At 46.6% G+C, this 17,591-nt stretch overlaps 1 protein-coding gene across 3 annotated transcripts in view; it reads right to left on the bottom strand.

The window, feature by feature from the left end:
* DOCK11 (dedicator of cytokinesis 11) overlaps nucleotides 1–17,591 on the bottom strand; it is a 76,886-nt gene that overhangs the window by 46,987 nt on the left and 12,308 nt on the right. For all 3 annotated transcript variants that reach the window (XM_059483264.1, XM_059483266.1, XM_059483265.1), the window contains exons 2-11: nucleotides 13,367–13,483; nucleotides 13,055–13,144; nucleotides 12,299–12,381; nucleotides 11,177–11,246; nucleotides 8,757–8,852; nucleotides 5,490–5,624; nucleotides 4,316–4,493; nucleotides 3,800–3,879; nucleotides 3,337–3,420; nucleotides 1,358–1,498 (exon numbers count right to left, since the gene is read on the bottom strand). In XM_059483264.1, coding sequence (XP_059339247.1) covers nucleotides 1,358–1,498; nucleotides 3,337–3,420; nucleotides 3,800–3,879; nucleotides 4,316–4,493; nucleotides 5,490–5,624; nucleotides 8,757–8,852; nucleotides 11,177–11,246; nucleotides 12,299–12,381; nucleotides 13,055–13,144; nucleotides 13,367–13,483 — 1,074 coding nt within the window. The remainder of the gene's footprint in view (nucleotides 1–1,357; nucleotides 1,499–3,336; nucleotides 3,421–3,799; nucleotides 3,880–4,315; nucleotides 4,494–5,489; nucleotides 5,625–8,756; nucleotides 8,853–11,176; nucleotides 11,247–12,298; nucleotides 12,382–13,054; nucleotides 13,145–13,366; nucleotides 13,484–17,591) is intronic.

The following is a 17,591-nucleotide window of genomic DNA, read 5'->3' as shown; positions in this document are numbered from 1 at the left end:
ATATAAAGGATGAAATCCATATGTTTTTTACCTAAGTGGTAAACTATAAAGTCAGGAAGAAAAGGTGAGCCATATTCATTAGATCTGTTTATCATTTTGCAATAAGAAATCAGCTTAAGAGTGTTTATGATCACATACTAAAGATCACCATATTTATTTCCCAAAGTCCAGCAGCTCTGGATGGCTCAACTGTGACACTGAAAATGTTCCTCAGATGCTATCCCAGGAGGAAAGTCAGCTCTCACAGCCAGGAGAGCTCAAATACAAGGCTGACACTGCTGAGGAAATGCATGTGCAAAATCTGCCAACTGCTTTGTAGCTACTGATCTTGACAGCACCAGGCAAGTGGCAATAATTCATGTATTTCTAATTCAAACATCCTAGTAGGCATGCATCCATGGAAATATAAAAATGCAGGCCTGAAGATAAAACTGCAGCATGCCCAAGACATTCCAGCATGACTTGGAGGCATTACATCAATGCTGAAAATGTGCTGATTAGGTCTCACTCTGGCCCTGATTAAGGATGGATAACAAGAATCTTTGCTATTAGCAATGCATCCATCTGCTGGGAGTCACTGAGCCTGGTGTTGTGCCTCAGAGCTGTGAGCTGCCAATATGAAACCATCACAAAAAAGCCTTTGTGATTCTCCCAGGCATCAGCCAGGGCAGCAGCAGCAGAGATGGGGCAGTGCTGGTGCCTCTGCCTGCCCTGCACCCCTGCAGGCAGGGCTGACTCCAGCCAGAGCAAGCACAGGACGTGACAGCAGGGATTTGTTTGGGAAGGAAAGACTGGAGGAGACTGGTCTGTTCAGCCCAGCAGAACAAAGGCTGGGGTGAGATGTGATAGCTGCCTACAGACATCAGAGGCTCAGAAAATACAAGGGTTTTTAGGCTGGGGCACAACTTTGGCACAATAACAAATGCATATAGTAAAGTGACTGTGAATAGAGTTAGGCTGGGAGTCAGAGGAAGGTTCCAGAACAGGGAAATCCCTTGCCATTAGGGGAAACAAAATAAAACACAGCCGTGAGTGGCCTGGAGATGGAGCCTAATCATTTACCAACAGGACTCTCACAGGGATGGAGAATTTGGCAGACACACAGTCCCCATTTCCTGTAGCCCTGAAGCACAGGTTTCCCAGTGGGCTGAGGCACATCAGCAAACAAATTTTTGGTGTTTGCTGATGTGCCCAAGCACCTTTTTGGACTCTGGGCCAGCAGTCACTGCCTGTCCAGGTCCCACTGGTGCTCATGGCAAAATGGGATTGTTTTAACCCCACAGGTTAATTTGCCAAGGTATTTTCTTGCTGGTGAGAGGAAAAAAGACAAAGCAGGACATGCTGGAGCTCCCCTTACGTTGGTGGGTCCTTCTTCTGCCCTGTCACTCAGCTGAGCAAGGAGGTTGAGGGAGAAGTCCTGGCAGCACACCACGAAGCGCCGGCTGCACTTTTCCTCAAAAGGCTTCACATCTGGCTCAATCCCTGAGAAATCGAGTCTCTAGACAGCAAACAAACACATCTGGTCTCATTAAAAAAGAAAACAACCCCCTGAATAATGTTGAGTGATCACATTACTGCCAATACTATCTTTATCAATTTTTTAAAGTTGAAAGGTACAAGACATTCACAAATGAGTGTGATTTGATGGTGTTACACAGAGGTATTCAGGACATGGATTCATGGGTATGTATCAATTTTTAGCAACCTGTTTTGTAGAGCACAGCAAACTAAACCTCAGAATGATTTCAGTTCCTTCCTGCTTATTTGTAACCCAGGGGATCTTCCCAAACACCACTTAGAGCTCGGGCAAGAAAGCGGAACACGAGACAACAACCAGAAAAGTGCTTTCCACCATGAAGGTGTGGCCAGCTAGAGATGGCCCCTGTGCCTGAAATACAGACAAGGCACACATGGGACTGTAAACAACATTTCAGAGTGGAAGGCAGGCCCAGCTGCACAGCAGTAACTGGTATGGTTAGAAACAGCAGAGAGTGTCTGGCTGGGAAATCCAAACAGGCTCAATGATCATCACTTCCTCCCCAGCCCAGCACACCCTGGCCTGTGCCTCCACACTCACCCTCCTCAAAGAGCAGCCAAACACAGCAACCAAAGACCCTCAGCCTCTCACACACCCATTGTGCTGGGCACTGGGGACAGAGCATCCCTAAATACCAGCAGGTATTTCTGCTTCCCTTATTTTCTTTTAATGAAGAAAGTACATTGCAGGTATACATTCCTGCTCCCAGTTTCCTTAGCACCAGGCACACAAGTGTGCGTGTACCAGCACTGACTGGAGCAAAGACTCTGAATGTCTGGTGTTACAGCAGATCCAACTGACCCACACTAGAATGAAGCACTCTGGGTATAGAAAGAGGGCAGTGAATTCAGCCTAACCATTTGATCAGGTAAAAGAAGTTATCTTAGATGCTCCACACTGAGCAATATTTCCATTTTTATTATCTGACTAAAATACAGGAAGCTTCTCAGAGCATCTCCTAAAAAAAAAATAAACCAAAAAGCCTCCTGGATGCTTATCTTCCTTCTGTTAAAGACTCTAAAGAATTGCCAAGAGAAAAGCTCATTTTGTACAGCTAAACCTTTTAAAGACTAATTGCATTTCCTTGTTAAACCAGAATGTTCTACTTTACAGGTGTGAACACGCCAAACCAGAAGGAGAACCAGAAACCATGACAGATCCTGGAACAGTTCTCTAAAACTCTGTTAGCAATTGCAGCTCATTCCACTGAAATCCCACACCTGGACCCTGGCAGAGAATTCAAGTTCAAAGCCAAGAAGAAAACAGGCCAATAGGCAATGACCCCTCCTCCAGTGCACCAGACCAGCACAGGGCTTTTTCCAGTTTGTCTGTCCCTACATGTGAAAACTCCCTGAAGACTGAGGGAGTAAACTCCCTGCAAACCCCTGCCATGGTCTTTGCCACCTCTGCCCCCTGCACCAGATGTGCTGAGCCCATGCAGCACTGCAGCCATCCATTCAACACCTCTTTTGCTGCTTCTTCTTGCAAGCATGAGAACTTCTCAGAGCCCCAGAAGAAACCTGGTTTGAAATCCAGCAACACCAAGATGGATCACACAAATGCCAGCAAAGCTGGAGGGAGGCCATGTGTGGGGCTGCTGCAACTCTTCCCTGTATTAGAGCTATAATTCCTGAGCATTGGCACCTCATTCTGCTCTCACTGACAGGAGTATGGGCTGCACTTCTGCTCTGCACTGGAAAACATGCTGCTCCTGCAGGCAAACCCTGTGGCCATGCAAGGGGACAAGGGAGGTGACACAGTGAACAAAACCTCTCACTCGGAAATGTGGGAGTGTTTACCTGGACTTCTGGGTCAAAAGAAAAGATGTTTTGTCTTCCATCATTCCTGCTCAGTTTGTTTAGTTGATCTGTTTCTCTTCCATACTATGACAAAGGAAGGCATTGACATTAGTGCCTGGCCACACAGAGGCAAACACTTGCTATTGGGAAAGAACTGAATCAAAACAAAACAATTATTTTTCAGGTTGCCTTTGTGATACAAAGCACTGCCATGGTGCAAGGACAGTGCAGAGATGTGGCTGTGCTGAAGGAAAAAACAGGCAGAAGCAGGCAACCACACCTGGAGCTGAGGAACACACAGTCTCAAACCATGGGTGAGACAGACAGGTGGGATAACAGAGAACCCACCAGGACCTGGTGTCTGCCCAGAGCTGGAGACACAGCAAGCGGAAAATCCCTCTCCCAGAAAAGCTGGACAGAAGTAGCTGTGGGTGGGGAGAGTGGTCCTGCAAACACAATATACCTTCATCAGCTCTGGATGCATGCTTCTCTCCAGGCTCTCCAGGATGTTCTCTGACTTTCCCTGCGTGCTCGATTCATCATCTGCAAGGACACCAGAAACAGATGTTCAAAACAACTGCAGGAGCAGCACTCTGCCAGAAAGCATCCTGCAGTATTTGCTAACAATAGCACAGAAAACAGTTTACTGAGACTTTTCCATTCCTTGGGAGTAAGATTTTTCCATGCATTACCAGTATCAAAGTGTACTATTACAGTCTGCTAGGTCTGTCCAGAGCAGAACTTCACAGAGCCAATTTTCCAGCAGCCTTGAAACTTTGCAATGGATTTCCCTTCCAGAAGAAGGGTCACATTTCCCTCCACTTTTATTCCTCAGACTATCATCTGTGTTACACTAAGCCCCTTTGCATGATACTGTGTGTCAGCCACAATTCTTGCTTTAAATTCAGTACATCATACACTTCTCCAGGCACCCTGCCTGTATCCTGTGCAGAAGGGAGGTGTTTGTTTACAAACTGACCTTGCACAGACTCCACAGCATCTTTCTTCTCTTGCACCAAACTCTCAGTATTGCTCTGAATGATCTTCCTCAGAGTTACCAGCCATTCCTCCATCTCCTGCTCAGTTTCAGCTGCCAGGTAGTGGCTGTACTTGTCTATTGTCTTCAGCTCAAACGCGTAGCGGCGCATCTTGGGACACTGAGCAACAAAAACAGATTTATATTGCATTTTCCTCAACAATATAGTACCTGCCACACAGCTCCTCTCTGGGAAAGCATCCTGAGCTGAAACACCACAAAATACAAGGCAGGCACCCTCCCTGACACAGCAATCTGGCTGCAATCACAGAGGGCTTTGTGGCTAGAGCAGTGCACAGGTCCATGGCCAGCTGCTCTGAGTGAATGAAAGCCAGACTGGAGCACAGACATTGCACTAAGGAGCAGGAACAAGCTCCTTCTGATGTCACCAGACCTGTAATATTTGCCCAGAGAAGTCAGGAACTGGATTTGTCTGACATGGTAAGTAATGCTGCACTCCAGGACACTTAGAGGCATCTATCTTTAAAAAGCAAATGGTACATTGCAGCTTTTTGCAGCTGTGCTGGCCTTTAAAGAGCATTTTCCAACCAGAAACCAAGGCAAATCTGATGCAACTTGGGAAGTACCTCCCATAGATCACTGAGGTGTGTGCATTATTGCTTTTACTGTGCTCAGAAAGATAAATGGGAACTCACAGCTCTGACTCATCCATGCTGAAGCAAACCACTGGGGTAAATTAAGCCACCCTGCATCACACTCAATGCTTGCAGCTTCTGCAGAGACAGCAAGGGCAGAAGGCAGAACAGCAATCCACTGTTGCACCTCACTCTAGCACAACCAAGCAATCCAGGATTAGTCCTGTACAAATACCTGCTCCTAAAACCTTATGGCCCCTGAGTAGGTCCTGAATTCCAAAGGATTACCTGCTTGCACGGACTTACCAAGACACAGTTTAAGAAAGAAAAAGCTGGAGCAAGCAGCAATTAGAGGAGGAAGGTGCCCCAGATAAAGCAATATCATTTACTCACTGGCCTATTGATCAGTTTAGCTGGCCAGCTTTGGGTTAATCTGCAATTCCATGCCTTCAGACCTCTCGAGAGAGCAGGCCTGTCTCAGAGCCAGCAATCCATAAATCCATGAAGGAAAGGACACCTACCTGAACCACATCATTGCAAGCATCCAAGAAAATGCAGCCTTTGGATTCTTTTGAAATCTTCTCATCTTTGTAGGAATTCAGAATATAGGAGCCATCTGTGAGCTGTGACAAGTAAAAATACCTCCTCTTGAATACCTGTAAAAACACAAATTCTTGCTCAGGCAAGTATTCACTCTGCTGTGCATCACAAACCATGGTTTCCACATCTGCCCTCCCTGCTCTTGAGAAAAGGCCGTAACACAAAACACTGCTGACCCTGGAGTGCTCAGATTCACCCATTTGAATATGGCTTGCTTTTACAAAGAGAGATTTCCATCATCTTCTTTAATTTTAATGCCCTTGTTGTTATTGTAAGTTTGCCATCTAAAGCAATGCCCCAGGGCTTCCAGCTCATCTCTCAGCTGGCTCCAGCCTCATTTATCTTTACAAAGCAATGCTGCACAGTAAATTCAGATCAGCACATTACTTGAAGATCCATCCCACCCTAAAGCAGGTATTTCAAGAGCCTTTTTCATACAGACTTACAAAGCAATTGTCTGGAAAACTTAGGAACAGACATGTGGAAAGTCCTAGCACTCAAATGCAAGCCAAGGGACAATGCAATCCATTCAACTGCTTGGGTTTTTTGTGGCTTTGGGTTTGGGTTTTTTTATACAAACCTATTTTCATGAAGTGGCTTTGGCTTAGTGTCGAATTCTTACATCAAAAAGAAGTAATTTCAGGAGAATTGTCCCTGTATTTGTACTTCTGATTTTCATGAAGAAAAAAAAAAAACTCTCCAGTATCTCTGAACACCTTTCTTCATGCTTGTCAGCCTAAAGCTACTGGACTATAATTCAGGAGACCATTTTGGCAGCAATTGTGGTAGCACCATATGCTGTAAGGAGCAGGGTGCATTTCACTGTTGCTGGGTATCTGTGTGAGGAGAATCATGAAGGAAGCTAGGCCAAGCAGCACACTGCAAGGATTTCCACTGTTCTGTCTACCTGGAAGATCTATGAATAAACACAGCATTTTTCATCCCACATGGGAGATTACAAGTAATTTCCTGTTTCTATCATTACTGACACCAGCACATGTTCAGCAAACCCCCTGGCTTGCAGAGAACTGGGAGGGAGCCTCGTGCCCTGAAGCATAACCCATCCCTTCTGAGAGTAACCTCTTGCCTCATTTGGATGATAATTAGCTGTAGAGATGCTCCACGGGCTGCTAAGCTTTAAGTTTTATCAGATTTAACTAAACCTTTAGCTCAACAGAGCATAAAGACACATGGAAAGCCAAGGATGTGAAGCATTAATCCAGCCTAAACACTGATTTAGCACTTCACTGAAGCAATCTCAGGAATTTTTGCAGTGGATGCTACAGAAACCCATGACAGATCTCTCTCTAGATATTACAGGGTTGATATCTGTTGTGGTTATGGGATTTCATGCTAAACAGTTTGCATTTGCTGAACTCTGTTCAAAAGCAAATGCAGAATCAAACAGCAAACACTTTTCCTGTGATCTTCCCCCTGTGCAAGCACTGCTGTCAGAAATCACTGTCAGAAGATGAAATTAATACTCTAAACCTATGAGCAGAGGGAACATCCCCTCTGATCAGGCTACAGGTGCTGCTGGTGAGCACTGAGATGGCAGAGGGAGGGCTAGAGAGCTGGGGAAGTGCATTTGGGCAGAGAAGGACAGAAGGATAGTCCTGGTGCTGTGGTTATAGCACAGGCCACCAACAATGCAAACCAGAGAGGGAGAGCTGAGCCAAACCAGGGCAGTTCTCTGCACAGGAAAGGGTGCTCTGAAATAAAGGGTGGCAGCTGCAGCCCAATGAGAGTTTGCTTGTGGCTCAGCTCTCCACAGAACACACTCTGCACACACTTAGCACAGTGTGAGACACCAAGAGCCCAGCAGAGAACCAGCACTGACGAGATGGACACACCACAGCAGCCTCTCCACGTGGTGGCAAGGCTGAAGGTGGCCAAAGTCTTCAGCCAAAGTCCTCAGCTTCCTCACACGTGCCTTAGAGGTGTTGCTGATTATGTGGTAAACCACAAAACTTTCTAAGAGGAGAACCCCAGAATCACAGAGTAGTTGAAAAACAGACTGCCCAGTTTTAGTTCTGGACATGAAGAGTTTTCCTTAGTGACTACTTGGCTTCCTCTTTTCCTCTTCCTATGATGCTCTGTTTCTAGGGAAAAAGCCATGAGAAATATGACTAATCTTCCAGATAACTTAGGAGACCCTTGGCTCCAAGACACAGCTCAGAGAACAGCTCCTGATCCTCAGTACTTCGATATCAGAGCTTCACTGGAGACCCTGGATCTTATAAACTGAAATGAAGCCAGTGCAGTTCAGGTAACTTCTCTGAAAGGCAGGTCTGAGGTGCAGGGCACTGAGACCAGCACCAGCAGAGGCTCAGGCTAGAACAGACCAAACTGACTATGCTGAGCACAAATGACACCACCTCCAGAAATTTCAGGGGAAAATGTTGCTTTAAGCTTGCTTGGAAAAGCAGAGGATCAGAAAATCCTTTTCTGTCTATCACCTCCAAGCCCATTTTAAAACTCAAATTAAAATTAGCCCTATGAGCAGTCCTGTTCCACTTCCCCTGGAAGCATAACTCATTGAATTAAGCCTTGGAACAGTTAGGCTTTTGGAGATTATTTCAACATATCCTTACAAACTCCCCAACAATCTGTGCTGTGACAAGGCAGCTGCATGGTGGGACTGCAGATTGCTCACTGCCATAGCAAAAACCTTTGGAGGAACTACTCAAAATCTCTGCACAATCTGAGCAATGTCACACTGGATTATAAAGAGCAGAGAACAGGAGACAAGGCAGCTGCTGCTTTTAGGTCAGTAATGCTACATCTCTGCACTAATATCACCCCTGCCTTAAAAGCAAAGATTTATCATTTTATTTTAAAGCTCTCTACATGTTTCCAACCAGCAAGGAAACTGTAAATTCAGAAAGCTGTCTTTGCAGGGCAGCTGTTTCCTCTCCTGGGCCTCAGCTGCTCATCCACAAAACAATCTTGCTTTACCAGAACATGCTGCACCTTTTGGTCAGCTTGCCTGTCATGGTCTAACGTGCATCAGCCTTACATGCTGGGGAGGGGAGGGTCAGAAATTGCTGCCAGGCTGGGTTTTCCAGCCCACCATGGATACAAGAGGGGCAGATCCCATCCCAACCCAAACCCTGTTTGTGCTCCTGGGAGTTTTGGAGATGTGGCCTGGGCTTCACCTCATTCATCAGTAACTGCACCAAACTCACCTTCATGGTAACAGTGATGGTGCTGTTGACATTTGCTTTGTGCAGCCAGCCCTGCTTTATCACACCCCCCTTCTGGGAGCACAGGGAAGAGGAGTCCTGAAAGACAGCAAACAACCATAAAAAGAGGTCAGGTAAACTGTTTCCCACAGGAAATTCCTCTTGGACAAAGGGATTTGTCCACCCTGGAGAGCAATACCATTTAACTACAGCAATACACTGACATGTAGAATGTATGTGCAACAGGTACAGCTAGGCATACAGTGCTACCACAAAAAATAAAATAAAATAAAATAAAATAAAATAAAATAAAATAAAATAAAATAAAATAAAATAAAATAAAATAAAATAAAATAAAATAAAATAAAATAAAATAAAATAAAATATCAGGGATATTCCTTTCCAATAAAGAGGTAAACCGGGCTAGATTGAGTCACCTTTTAAAAAAGAAAGATTACATCTATTCTGATAAAGCTGCACAGTGATTTTGCAATGAGGCTCAGGTTCTTATGCAGGATTTCAAAACAGGGAAGATGGAAATTTTCAAGATAGTCTGTTTAGGAAGTTGCAAAATGCAGAACTCTGAACTTTTCCTGTCATATCCTTTTGTCATCCTCATATTTTAAATTTCAGCAAAAACCACCAAACCCCAGTAAAATAACTGAAATGTAACTGGCTGATTTCACATTTACCAAACCACAAAGTTGCAAGTGACCCAACCAGGCTGCTCTTGGCACACCAGATGGGTTCCACCTGCTCCTGTCCCATGGTCCCAAAAAGAGAGAATGGCTCTCCACTCATACTTAACCATGACCTCCACTGGGAAGGGAGGTAAATGAGAGCCCAAAGTGATGAAAAAATCTCACCCTGGGGTTCCAAGTGACTCAGCAGCAGAGGCAGCCCCAGCCTGCCCTGCTGAGCCATGAAGGAGCTGCTTTACAGAGCCTGCTGCATCCAAAGGGAGAGCTTCACTCTTTTCACGTCCAACTTCCAGAGTATATTTTCTGATGCTTTATTTCCCTGGGTAAAACAACCCATGATCTCTCCTTTATAGTGGTTCACCTTTTTTAATCAAGAGATTTCTTTTACTTGAATTTCCATTACACAATTCTAATGCAAATGCTTTGTCGGGAAACTGTAACAGAATCCTTTAGATACAGCCATGCCAAAAGATACAAACCTCAAAACATCTGTGAAAGCACTTGCAATACTCTTCCACAACAAACCTCAGTAACTTCTCTTGTTTGAGGATTTGGGACACTGGCCAGAAGAAGAAAGGTCTTCACATTTTGATAGAGTATTTTTGTCCTTTTGCTTTTCTGGAACCATGCTGATAACAGTGCATAGCAATGTCTCCAGCCCAGAGCTGATAGTTTTTAAGAGGCACCACCTCAAGTTACTGATGTAATGCAAATTAACAACACAGCTAAAAAAAAGATTAAGGCCAAACTTGACAAAACATTTCCATTTACAAAGAAGCCAATGCAGTCCAGATCTGAGGTGTGCTGGGACATACCCCAGTAATTTGAGAAATGTGCAAGAAACAACCCCTCCAAATCTTCAGCTCTGCAGCAAAGTTCCCTTTTGCTCTGTAATTTCTCAGCAGCAACATATTGGTGCCATGGGAATTTTAAACAGCTGGGCTAAACCAGGCTTCCCTCTGTAAACAAAAACTTCCTAATATCATGTGCATGGATTTATCTCCACGTGGTACTTGAAACAGAAAAACACTGCCTGTCCCTTCTGCAGCACATGTGATACTCATGGGCAGGAAACATGGCATCTGCACCATCCAAAATAACCATCAGCTCTGAGATGTCCCTGCTGGCAGAGCTCCCAGCCCACCCCACAGAGGAGCTCCAGGGCTGCCAGTGCTCCCTGATGCCAGCTGAGCACAAAGATGCCCCTTCCAGAGGTGCAAACACCTCCCAGCACTGGCAGAGGATGGGCAGAGCAGGACTGACTGACACACTGTCAGCAGGGTGGGTCAAAGTGACTGGTGAAAAATTGCTGATTATGTGGTAAACTACAAACTTTCCAAGAGGAGAGCCCCAGAACCACAGTGTAGTTGAAAAACAGACTGCCCAGTTTTAGTTCTGGACATGAAGAGTTTTCCTTAGTGACTACTTGGCTTCCTTTTTTTCCTCTTCTTATGATGCTCTGTTTCAAGGGAAAAAACCATGAGAAACATAACTAATATTGCAGATAACTTAGGAGACCCTTGGCTCCAAGAGATTATCATGTCATACTTTGAAATAAATCACTGCCTCACTTTTGATCCCAATTTCACAGTAGAAAGCAACTCACCAGAAAACTGTTCCTATGAACTGAATTAATTAAACACAAATTAACTTCTCAATGTATTTCTTCTTTTTAACAGGAATACATTAAAAAAAAACCCCAAAAACCAACCTTCTCCTTACCTCATCCTTTTCAAAGTCTTCATCAATTTCAAACACATGGCTTGGAATCTTGTCTGGCCTAAAGGATTTGCTGAAATCACAACACATTTTCATGTTTAATGAATGGAACACGAGGGTTGTGTGAGCCAGCAGCTGATGCTGGATCCAGAAGCAGCAGCCAAAATGCAGGCTACAGAGCACAGAAGATAAATTGCAAGAGACCTTCAGCTCCCTGCAGCTGGGGAAAGCTAAGTTCTGAGCGCATTTCATGGAAATTAGGCACAAAAAGCCTGTAATTAGCTTTCTCTTGTTAGCTCTTGATTCTGCAGAGTTTTTGCTGACTTGCTTTTATGGAACAAAGAGAGAGCACTCTGGTTTATCTTCCATCTTTACAAAAAAAGAAGCAAGATCAGACTACAAGATTATTCAAAAATTTTAACATTATTTGATCAGTATTATGACTCCATTGCTGCTTCACATCCCCTCGAGACCCTCAGAACACACCCACTACATCCAATTAAGAAGAAAAGCATTTAACAAGCTTCCAGCACGTGAGCAGCCTGGACAGGGGTCCAGACATGCCCAGAGTGTGGGCAGTGAGCAGAGCAGGTGCCACCACACAGGAAATAACAATCCAGAGAAATCTGAGATGGATGTGCCCGTCTGAAAAACCCAATTAGCTCTGGAGCTGGGAGCACTGGCACAGCACTGGCACAGCCCAGCGTTTCCAAGCACAACTCCCCAACACTGGCAGCACCAGCAGCAACATCACATCACCCTCCCTGTGCTGGGGCACAAGGAGAATCTGCCTGGCCTGTGTGAGGCACAGAGGGAACATCAGCCCAGTGGGGCAATGAGGCTCCTGGGCAGGCACTGCCAACACTATTTACCCTGCCATGACTCTGGGCTGCAGTCTGTCCTCATCCCAAACAGAGGGTGTGGGCACACACTGGAGGGTGGGATGTGAAGCACTGACCCACACAACATTGTGGGCACCTCCCTGGCACAGCTGGGGGACAATGGCAGGACAACACAAACCTCTGGCTCTAACCTTGCTTGTGGGACAGGCACCAGGGAAAGGGCAGACTGCTCCTGCTCAGGCTGTGATCACACATCAGCATTCCAAGGGAGCACGACACTTACCATGGCAACATCCGAAAGTCTCCTGAGTATTCCTCGTATTTGTAGTTCACCACGAACCAGTCAGAGCTGTAGGTTTTAATGCACTGAAAGGAAAACAATGCAGCTCTCAGAAAGCTACAGCAAGCACAACAAAGCCCAGCACCATCTGAGAGGTTACACACTGCAGGGTGAGGTAAGCAGGAGCGGGAAGGGCGTGGGCAAGGCTGCTTCACTTGCTTCATGCAGCAATGCAGAATTCCGTAAGGAACCTTTTCAGCACAGAGACAAAAATCACACAGCATCCGGCCTGCCACACAGCTACAGATTTTGGATTTACATCACTCCAAGGCTCTAAAAAAGGAGTAGGGATATGGGAGGAGATGGTTTTCCAGAAGGCAAAAGTTTTCTGTCCTCAGAAAAACAGTGCATCTAACTCAACACAGCCACTGCTTTTTGCTCTGCTGCACTTGAAGGGAATGGTCCTGGAGAGCAGCACTTCACAACAAACCCACAGCACTCCAGATGCTCCAGGGAGGTTGTGGATCCCCTTGTCAGGCAGGTGATGCAAAGCCACACACCTTGGCTGTGTCCAAAACCCACTGCAAGGACACTGCACGTGAGATACCTGTGAGAACTCTCCTGAGCAGGTCAGGCAGGGATGCCCACAAAGGAGAAGCCAAGGGAGCTGCAATGCTGCAGATCAGGAGCTACAGCTGAGCATCCTGTCCAAGGGCCATCAAGGGCTGAAGGCAGGTGTCACATGGGCTTTGTCCCTACCTCTTTGACAAAGAGACTCTGAGCTTTCTTTAGAGCATCTTCTGGCACTGTTGACTGGACAGTCCTTCTCTGTCGGCCGATGACTGAGATCTGCAGGAAAAGGAGAACTTTTTCAGCACAAACTGCATCTTCAGGGCTTGACACTCACTTTAAATAAATGTGGTGGGCCTAAGCCACCAGTGGATCATTTTGGTTTTATGTGTCAGTAATGCAGCCAGAATTAACATGTGGTTAATGGTGGAAATTTTCCAAGGTAAGCAAGATGGGAGAGGAGCGAGCCTCAAACATGGGAGAGAGCCAGAGCAAACTCACAGACACATCCTCAATTGGAAATATCAGGAGGTCCCTGAGGGGATCGCTGTAGATCTGAACTCTGCGCTGCAGGATCACGTTCTCATAGTCCAGGGGTTCCACCACTTTCGTTTTTTCCTGCAGGAAAATCAGATTATGAAAAATATTACACATGTGTAGCATCTAAAATAACCAGTAACTAACCTCTTGTCTTAATTTCAAACTGTGTGACACTGGACTGCCCATTACTCAGCACTCTGATGCTCCTCTGCTGCAGGTCAGCACTGATGAGCATGTTTTGCAGAGAGGGAAATGAAGGGTTAAGTTTGAAGCAATAAACTATGGGAATAACAAAGCACTGTGCTGCTCTGTCTCAGCACAGTCTCTAATTTCCTAATGGAGCAAGAAAGCCTCCTGGACAGGCCATAGCTCTCTTTAACAGCTGCAAGATCCAGCATCTTTATGTTTGAGCAGCTCATCTGTGCAGCTTGGCAGAAGCACAGGAAGGCTCCTGCACTGGCTCTGCTCAGCTCAGGGCTGGCTTTGCTTGAGGAGCAATGAGAGTTGTGCTCTCCTAGGAATGAGGAGAGCAAGGCTGCAGCTACCACTGCCAAAGCAGGAATCTCAGCCCCTGGAAGGAAGAACAGCATCCCTCTGGAAAGACAGGAAAGCCCTCTCCATAAATCACAGCCCAGACACAGCCAAAGGCCAGAGCCCAGTTTTATTCTCACTCACATTTCAGGGAAGCAAGAGGAACTTCTCCAAAAATCCCTGGAGTCACAAGCAAAAACTATTAGGAGAGTTTCATTACATTCCTTATTGTACCAATTTTGTCTGTGTAACAAGTCCAGAACACAGAACTTAGTAAAATGAGAAAAACAACTTCTGAAGCAGGCAAATGCCATCTCAGCTGCCCAGCCTGACTTCAGGTTTCATCAGCAAGAGTCAGGCTCTCAGCACTGCATTGTGAAAATCAAACTTCACACACCAAAAGCCAACCAATGACTCTGTATAGGAGTGGTCACAATAAAACAGGAACCAAATTCTGACCCATCACCTTTGTCTTGTTTTGAACCTCAAACAAAATCCTGAAGCTTGGCCGTGCCACAGTGTTCATGAAGGCCCTGCAGCAGCACGTGGTGCCATGGGCCTCTGGACAGGACATCCTTGAAGGACAACATGGAGAGCTTGGGCTCTCCCCTCTCAGAAGAGGAACATCAGATGCTTCCCCATGGGCAGCAAACATTACCCTCCAGTCAAATGTTTTTTCTGGGATGAACTGCTCACCATGACTGGAGTAAAGAGGAGACCAGTACAAGGTCTCTTGCTGAACACAGCACAACCAGCAGCTTAAAAAAGAGTCTCAAATGAGGACTGAAAGCTCAGCATTGTATAACACCACTGGATAAACAGCCACACCAGCTTGTTTGGGAGTCCACACAACCCAATATTTTCTGTGACGTGAGATAAGTAAGGAAGTCAACATTGCTCTTCCATAACCAATCCTAGCCAAAGGTCCTGTGCCTGTTCTGTGCCTTTGGCTCCTGGGATGCACTAATGAAACAACTCCTGCCTCAGACAGTTTTGCATTTAAATGTTTCCTTTCCATGCTGCAGAAATCCAGCATTAATTAGCTCAGTTATGTGAAAAAAGCTCCCTTCTTAATCACTCCCTGAAAACGTTGCTTTACTGCTTGCACAGTCCTGAAAGGACCCTCACACTCCTCAGATAACCAGTGAGAAAGATAAAGGTCAGGCAGCAGAGAGCCCAGGCTGGCTGCCAGGGCATCCAGGGAGCTCCCTCAGCCACAAGGGATTTGGGAATGGGGTGACAAACGCTGCCAGTCTCACTGCACACAGAACTTCTTGATTCTACATCCAAGACCTGGGCTGTAAGGGATTTATAAAGAAAAGAAAGAGTCCATCTGAAAAACAGGAATTTGAAATACCCAACAGGTAGACAGAGAAAAGGAGCTCATTTACTCTCAAGTCAGTCTCATGCTCATTAATTGCTTAATTGAATTTGGTTAATCACCTGAAACACCAGTCTTATTTCAGGACAGCACTGTGCACTTCTCAAAGTCTGCTGAGCTTTGCAAATTAATGTGAATTAACAGGCCCACGACAGCAGGCAGGCCCCATAGAGCAGGCACTCAGCTCTGCCAGCCCCTGATTCACTGCAGCAATCCTGGCAAAGCTCAGCAGCCCTGGTGGGTTAAAGCAGTGCCATGACCCCAAGAACTCACACCAGCCCCCCTCACCTCACCCTGCAGCAGCTGTGACAGTAAATTAGAGTCCCTCTGTGAGCCTTCCACATCTCTTTGGCAATGCAGACCTTCCAATCACACTGTATTATTTTCAGTCCTTTTATTGTTTTGCAACATGGTCCTGAAGGTAGGGCTGTGTTTCTAAAGCTGTTCCTTTTAAAAAGTTGGGGCTTTGATGACATTTCTTTTCTAGATCTGATACCTCTGATGACCAGCAAGACAAAGTCCTGGCAGTCATCCTGGTGGGATTCAATGGCAGCTGAAGGGTAAGGTCTGCAAAGCATCCCTGATCCTCACACAAAATGTTTGGAAACTCATAGAGCACTGCCTACAACAAATACAAAAAAAAAAAATCCATAAAGGGTTATGGATTATAAAGCCCTTCTAGTCTGATGGATGTAATGATATTGGAAAAAACGTGTGGTGCAGGCTGTGATCTATATCTGACAAAGCAGTGCCAGGCCCTGTGACATGAAGGGGTGGAGGGATGTGCACTGGCACCCAGAAGGGTTCTGCAGCACCCAGAGAGACATTTCTCCTCTGGGGCTGTCAGAAATCCAGTCCTAGGGCTCCCCTGCCCCAGGCTGTGCCAGTTCCCTGTCTCAGCAGACAGCAGCCCTGTGTCCATCCCCTGCAGCCCAGCACTGACCATGCTCACACCCAGCACACCACCCCCTGTCTGCTGTGTCTGAGGCAAAGCCAGAGGATGTAGGTCAAGCTGTTTGTCAGCAAGCAGCTGCTGAAGGAAGGATGTGGCTCCTGCCTGCCATCGAGGAAACAAACCCCTCCCTCCACCCTCAACTGTGCAGGCTCCCAGCGGGGCCAGGCAGGCTGGGTCCTGCAAACAGACCCTGGGGTAAGGAGGGAGCCATCCCAAATATCTGCTGCCCTTTTGACCCTTTGAGTCCACACAGTCCCATCAGTCCAGAAAGGCTGCAGATAAAGCTGAAAATGGGATTTCAAAGTCTTAGTTTCCCTGAAGGTTGAAGTGTACCCCAGGCTCACACTGGCCAGCAGTGTCACAACAGCAGATGGCACCCACCAAAGTCATTACAAAAGCAGAGGAAAAACTATTACACTAAAGTAATTAGAGTCTTAGAAACCACAAACTCCTCCACAGGGGAAGCTAATACCCAAGCACGAAGAAATCTTGCCAGTCCAGCAACAAAATCAATCCATTTCTGCAGGAAAAAACGTGCAGTGCTGCCAAAGGCACCCTGCTCTGTGGCACACACAGCAGCTCCTCATCCAGGGCAGCAGACACTGCATGGCGATGCTCCTGAGAACACAGCAGGGACATCCTGGGCTCAGCTGCCCTCTCCTGTGGCTCCTGTGGCTCCTGTGGATGCAGCACCTGAGCACAGCCAGCAGCAGCACCCAGCCCAAAGCACTGCAGCTCACTGTGCTGGATAAAAACAAGTGAAATACCTCAGGGAAAAACAAGCATGACTTTAAACAAAGACGACATGAGAGCAGGGCACCCTCCCAGATAAGCCCACTCATCCCTCAGGCTGAAGCCCCCCACACCAGCCTGTTCCCAAACACACATGGCTCCTTCTGTCCTCTGCCAGCACAGAGTGTGGACAGGGCTGTGTGCTGAGCCCATCCAGCAGGGACACGGGGCTGCACTGGGGCAGCAGCACAGGCACAGCAGGAGCCTCCATTGGAGTATGGAGCACCCACCATGAGCGAGCTGATGGCACTGAACAGGAAACTCAGAGGGATTCCTGCAACAGGAACAGGCCCAGGACACCAACACACGGCTCTGCCTCTGAACAACAGGAACAGACCCCAAACACCAACACACGGCTCTGCCTCTGAACAACAGGAACAGGCCCCAAACACCAACACACAGCTCTGCCTCTGAACAGCAGGAACAGGCCTAGGACACCAACACATGGCTCTGCCTCTGAACAACAGGAATTGACCCCAAACACCAACACACGGCTCTGCCTCTGGCCAGGCACAAGCACAGAGGGC

Source organism: Ammospiza nelsoni, chromosome 15 (assembly GCF_027579445.1).
Source record: "Ammospiza nelsoni isolate bAmmNel1 chromosome 15, bAmmNel1.pri, whole genome shotgun sequence".
Taxonomy (NCBI): Eukaryota; Metazoa; Chordata; class Aves; order Passeriformes; family Passerellidae; genus Ammospiza; species Ammospiza nelsoni.
The sequence above is the reverse complement of the archived record's forward strand: the minus strand, read 5'-3'. Positions and strand labels throughout refer to the sequence as shown.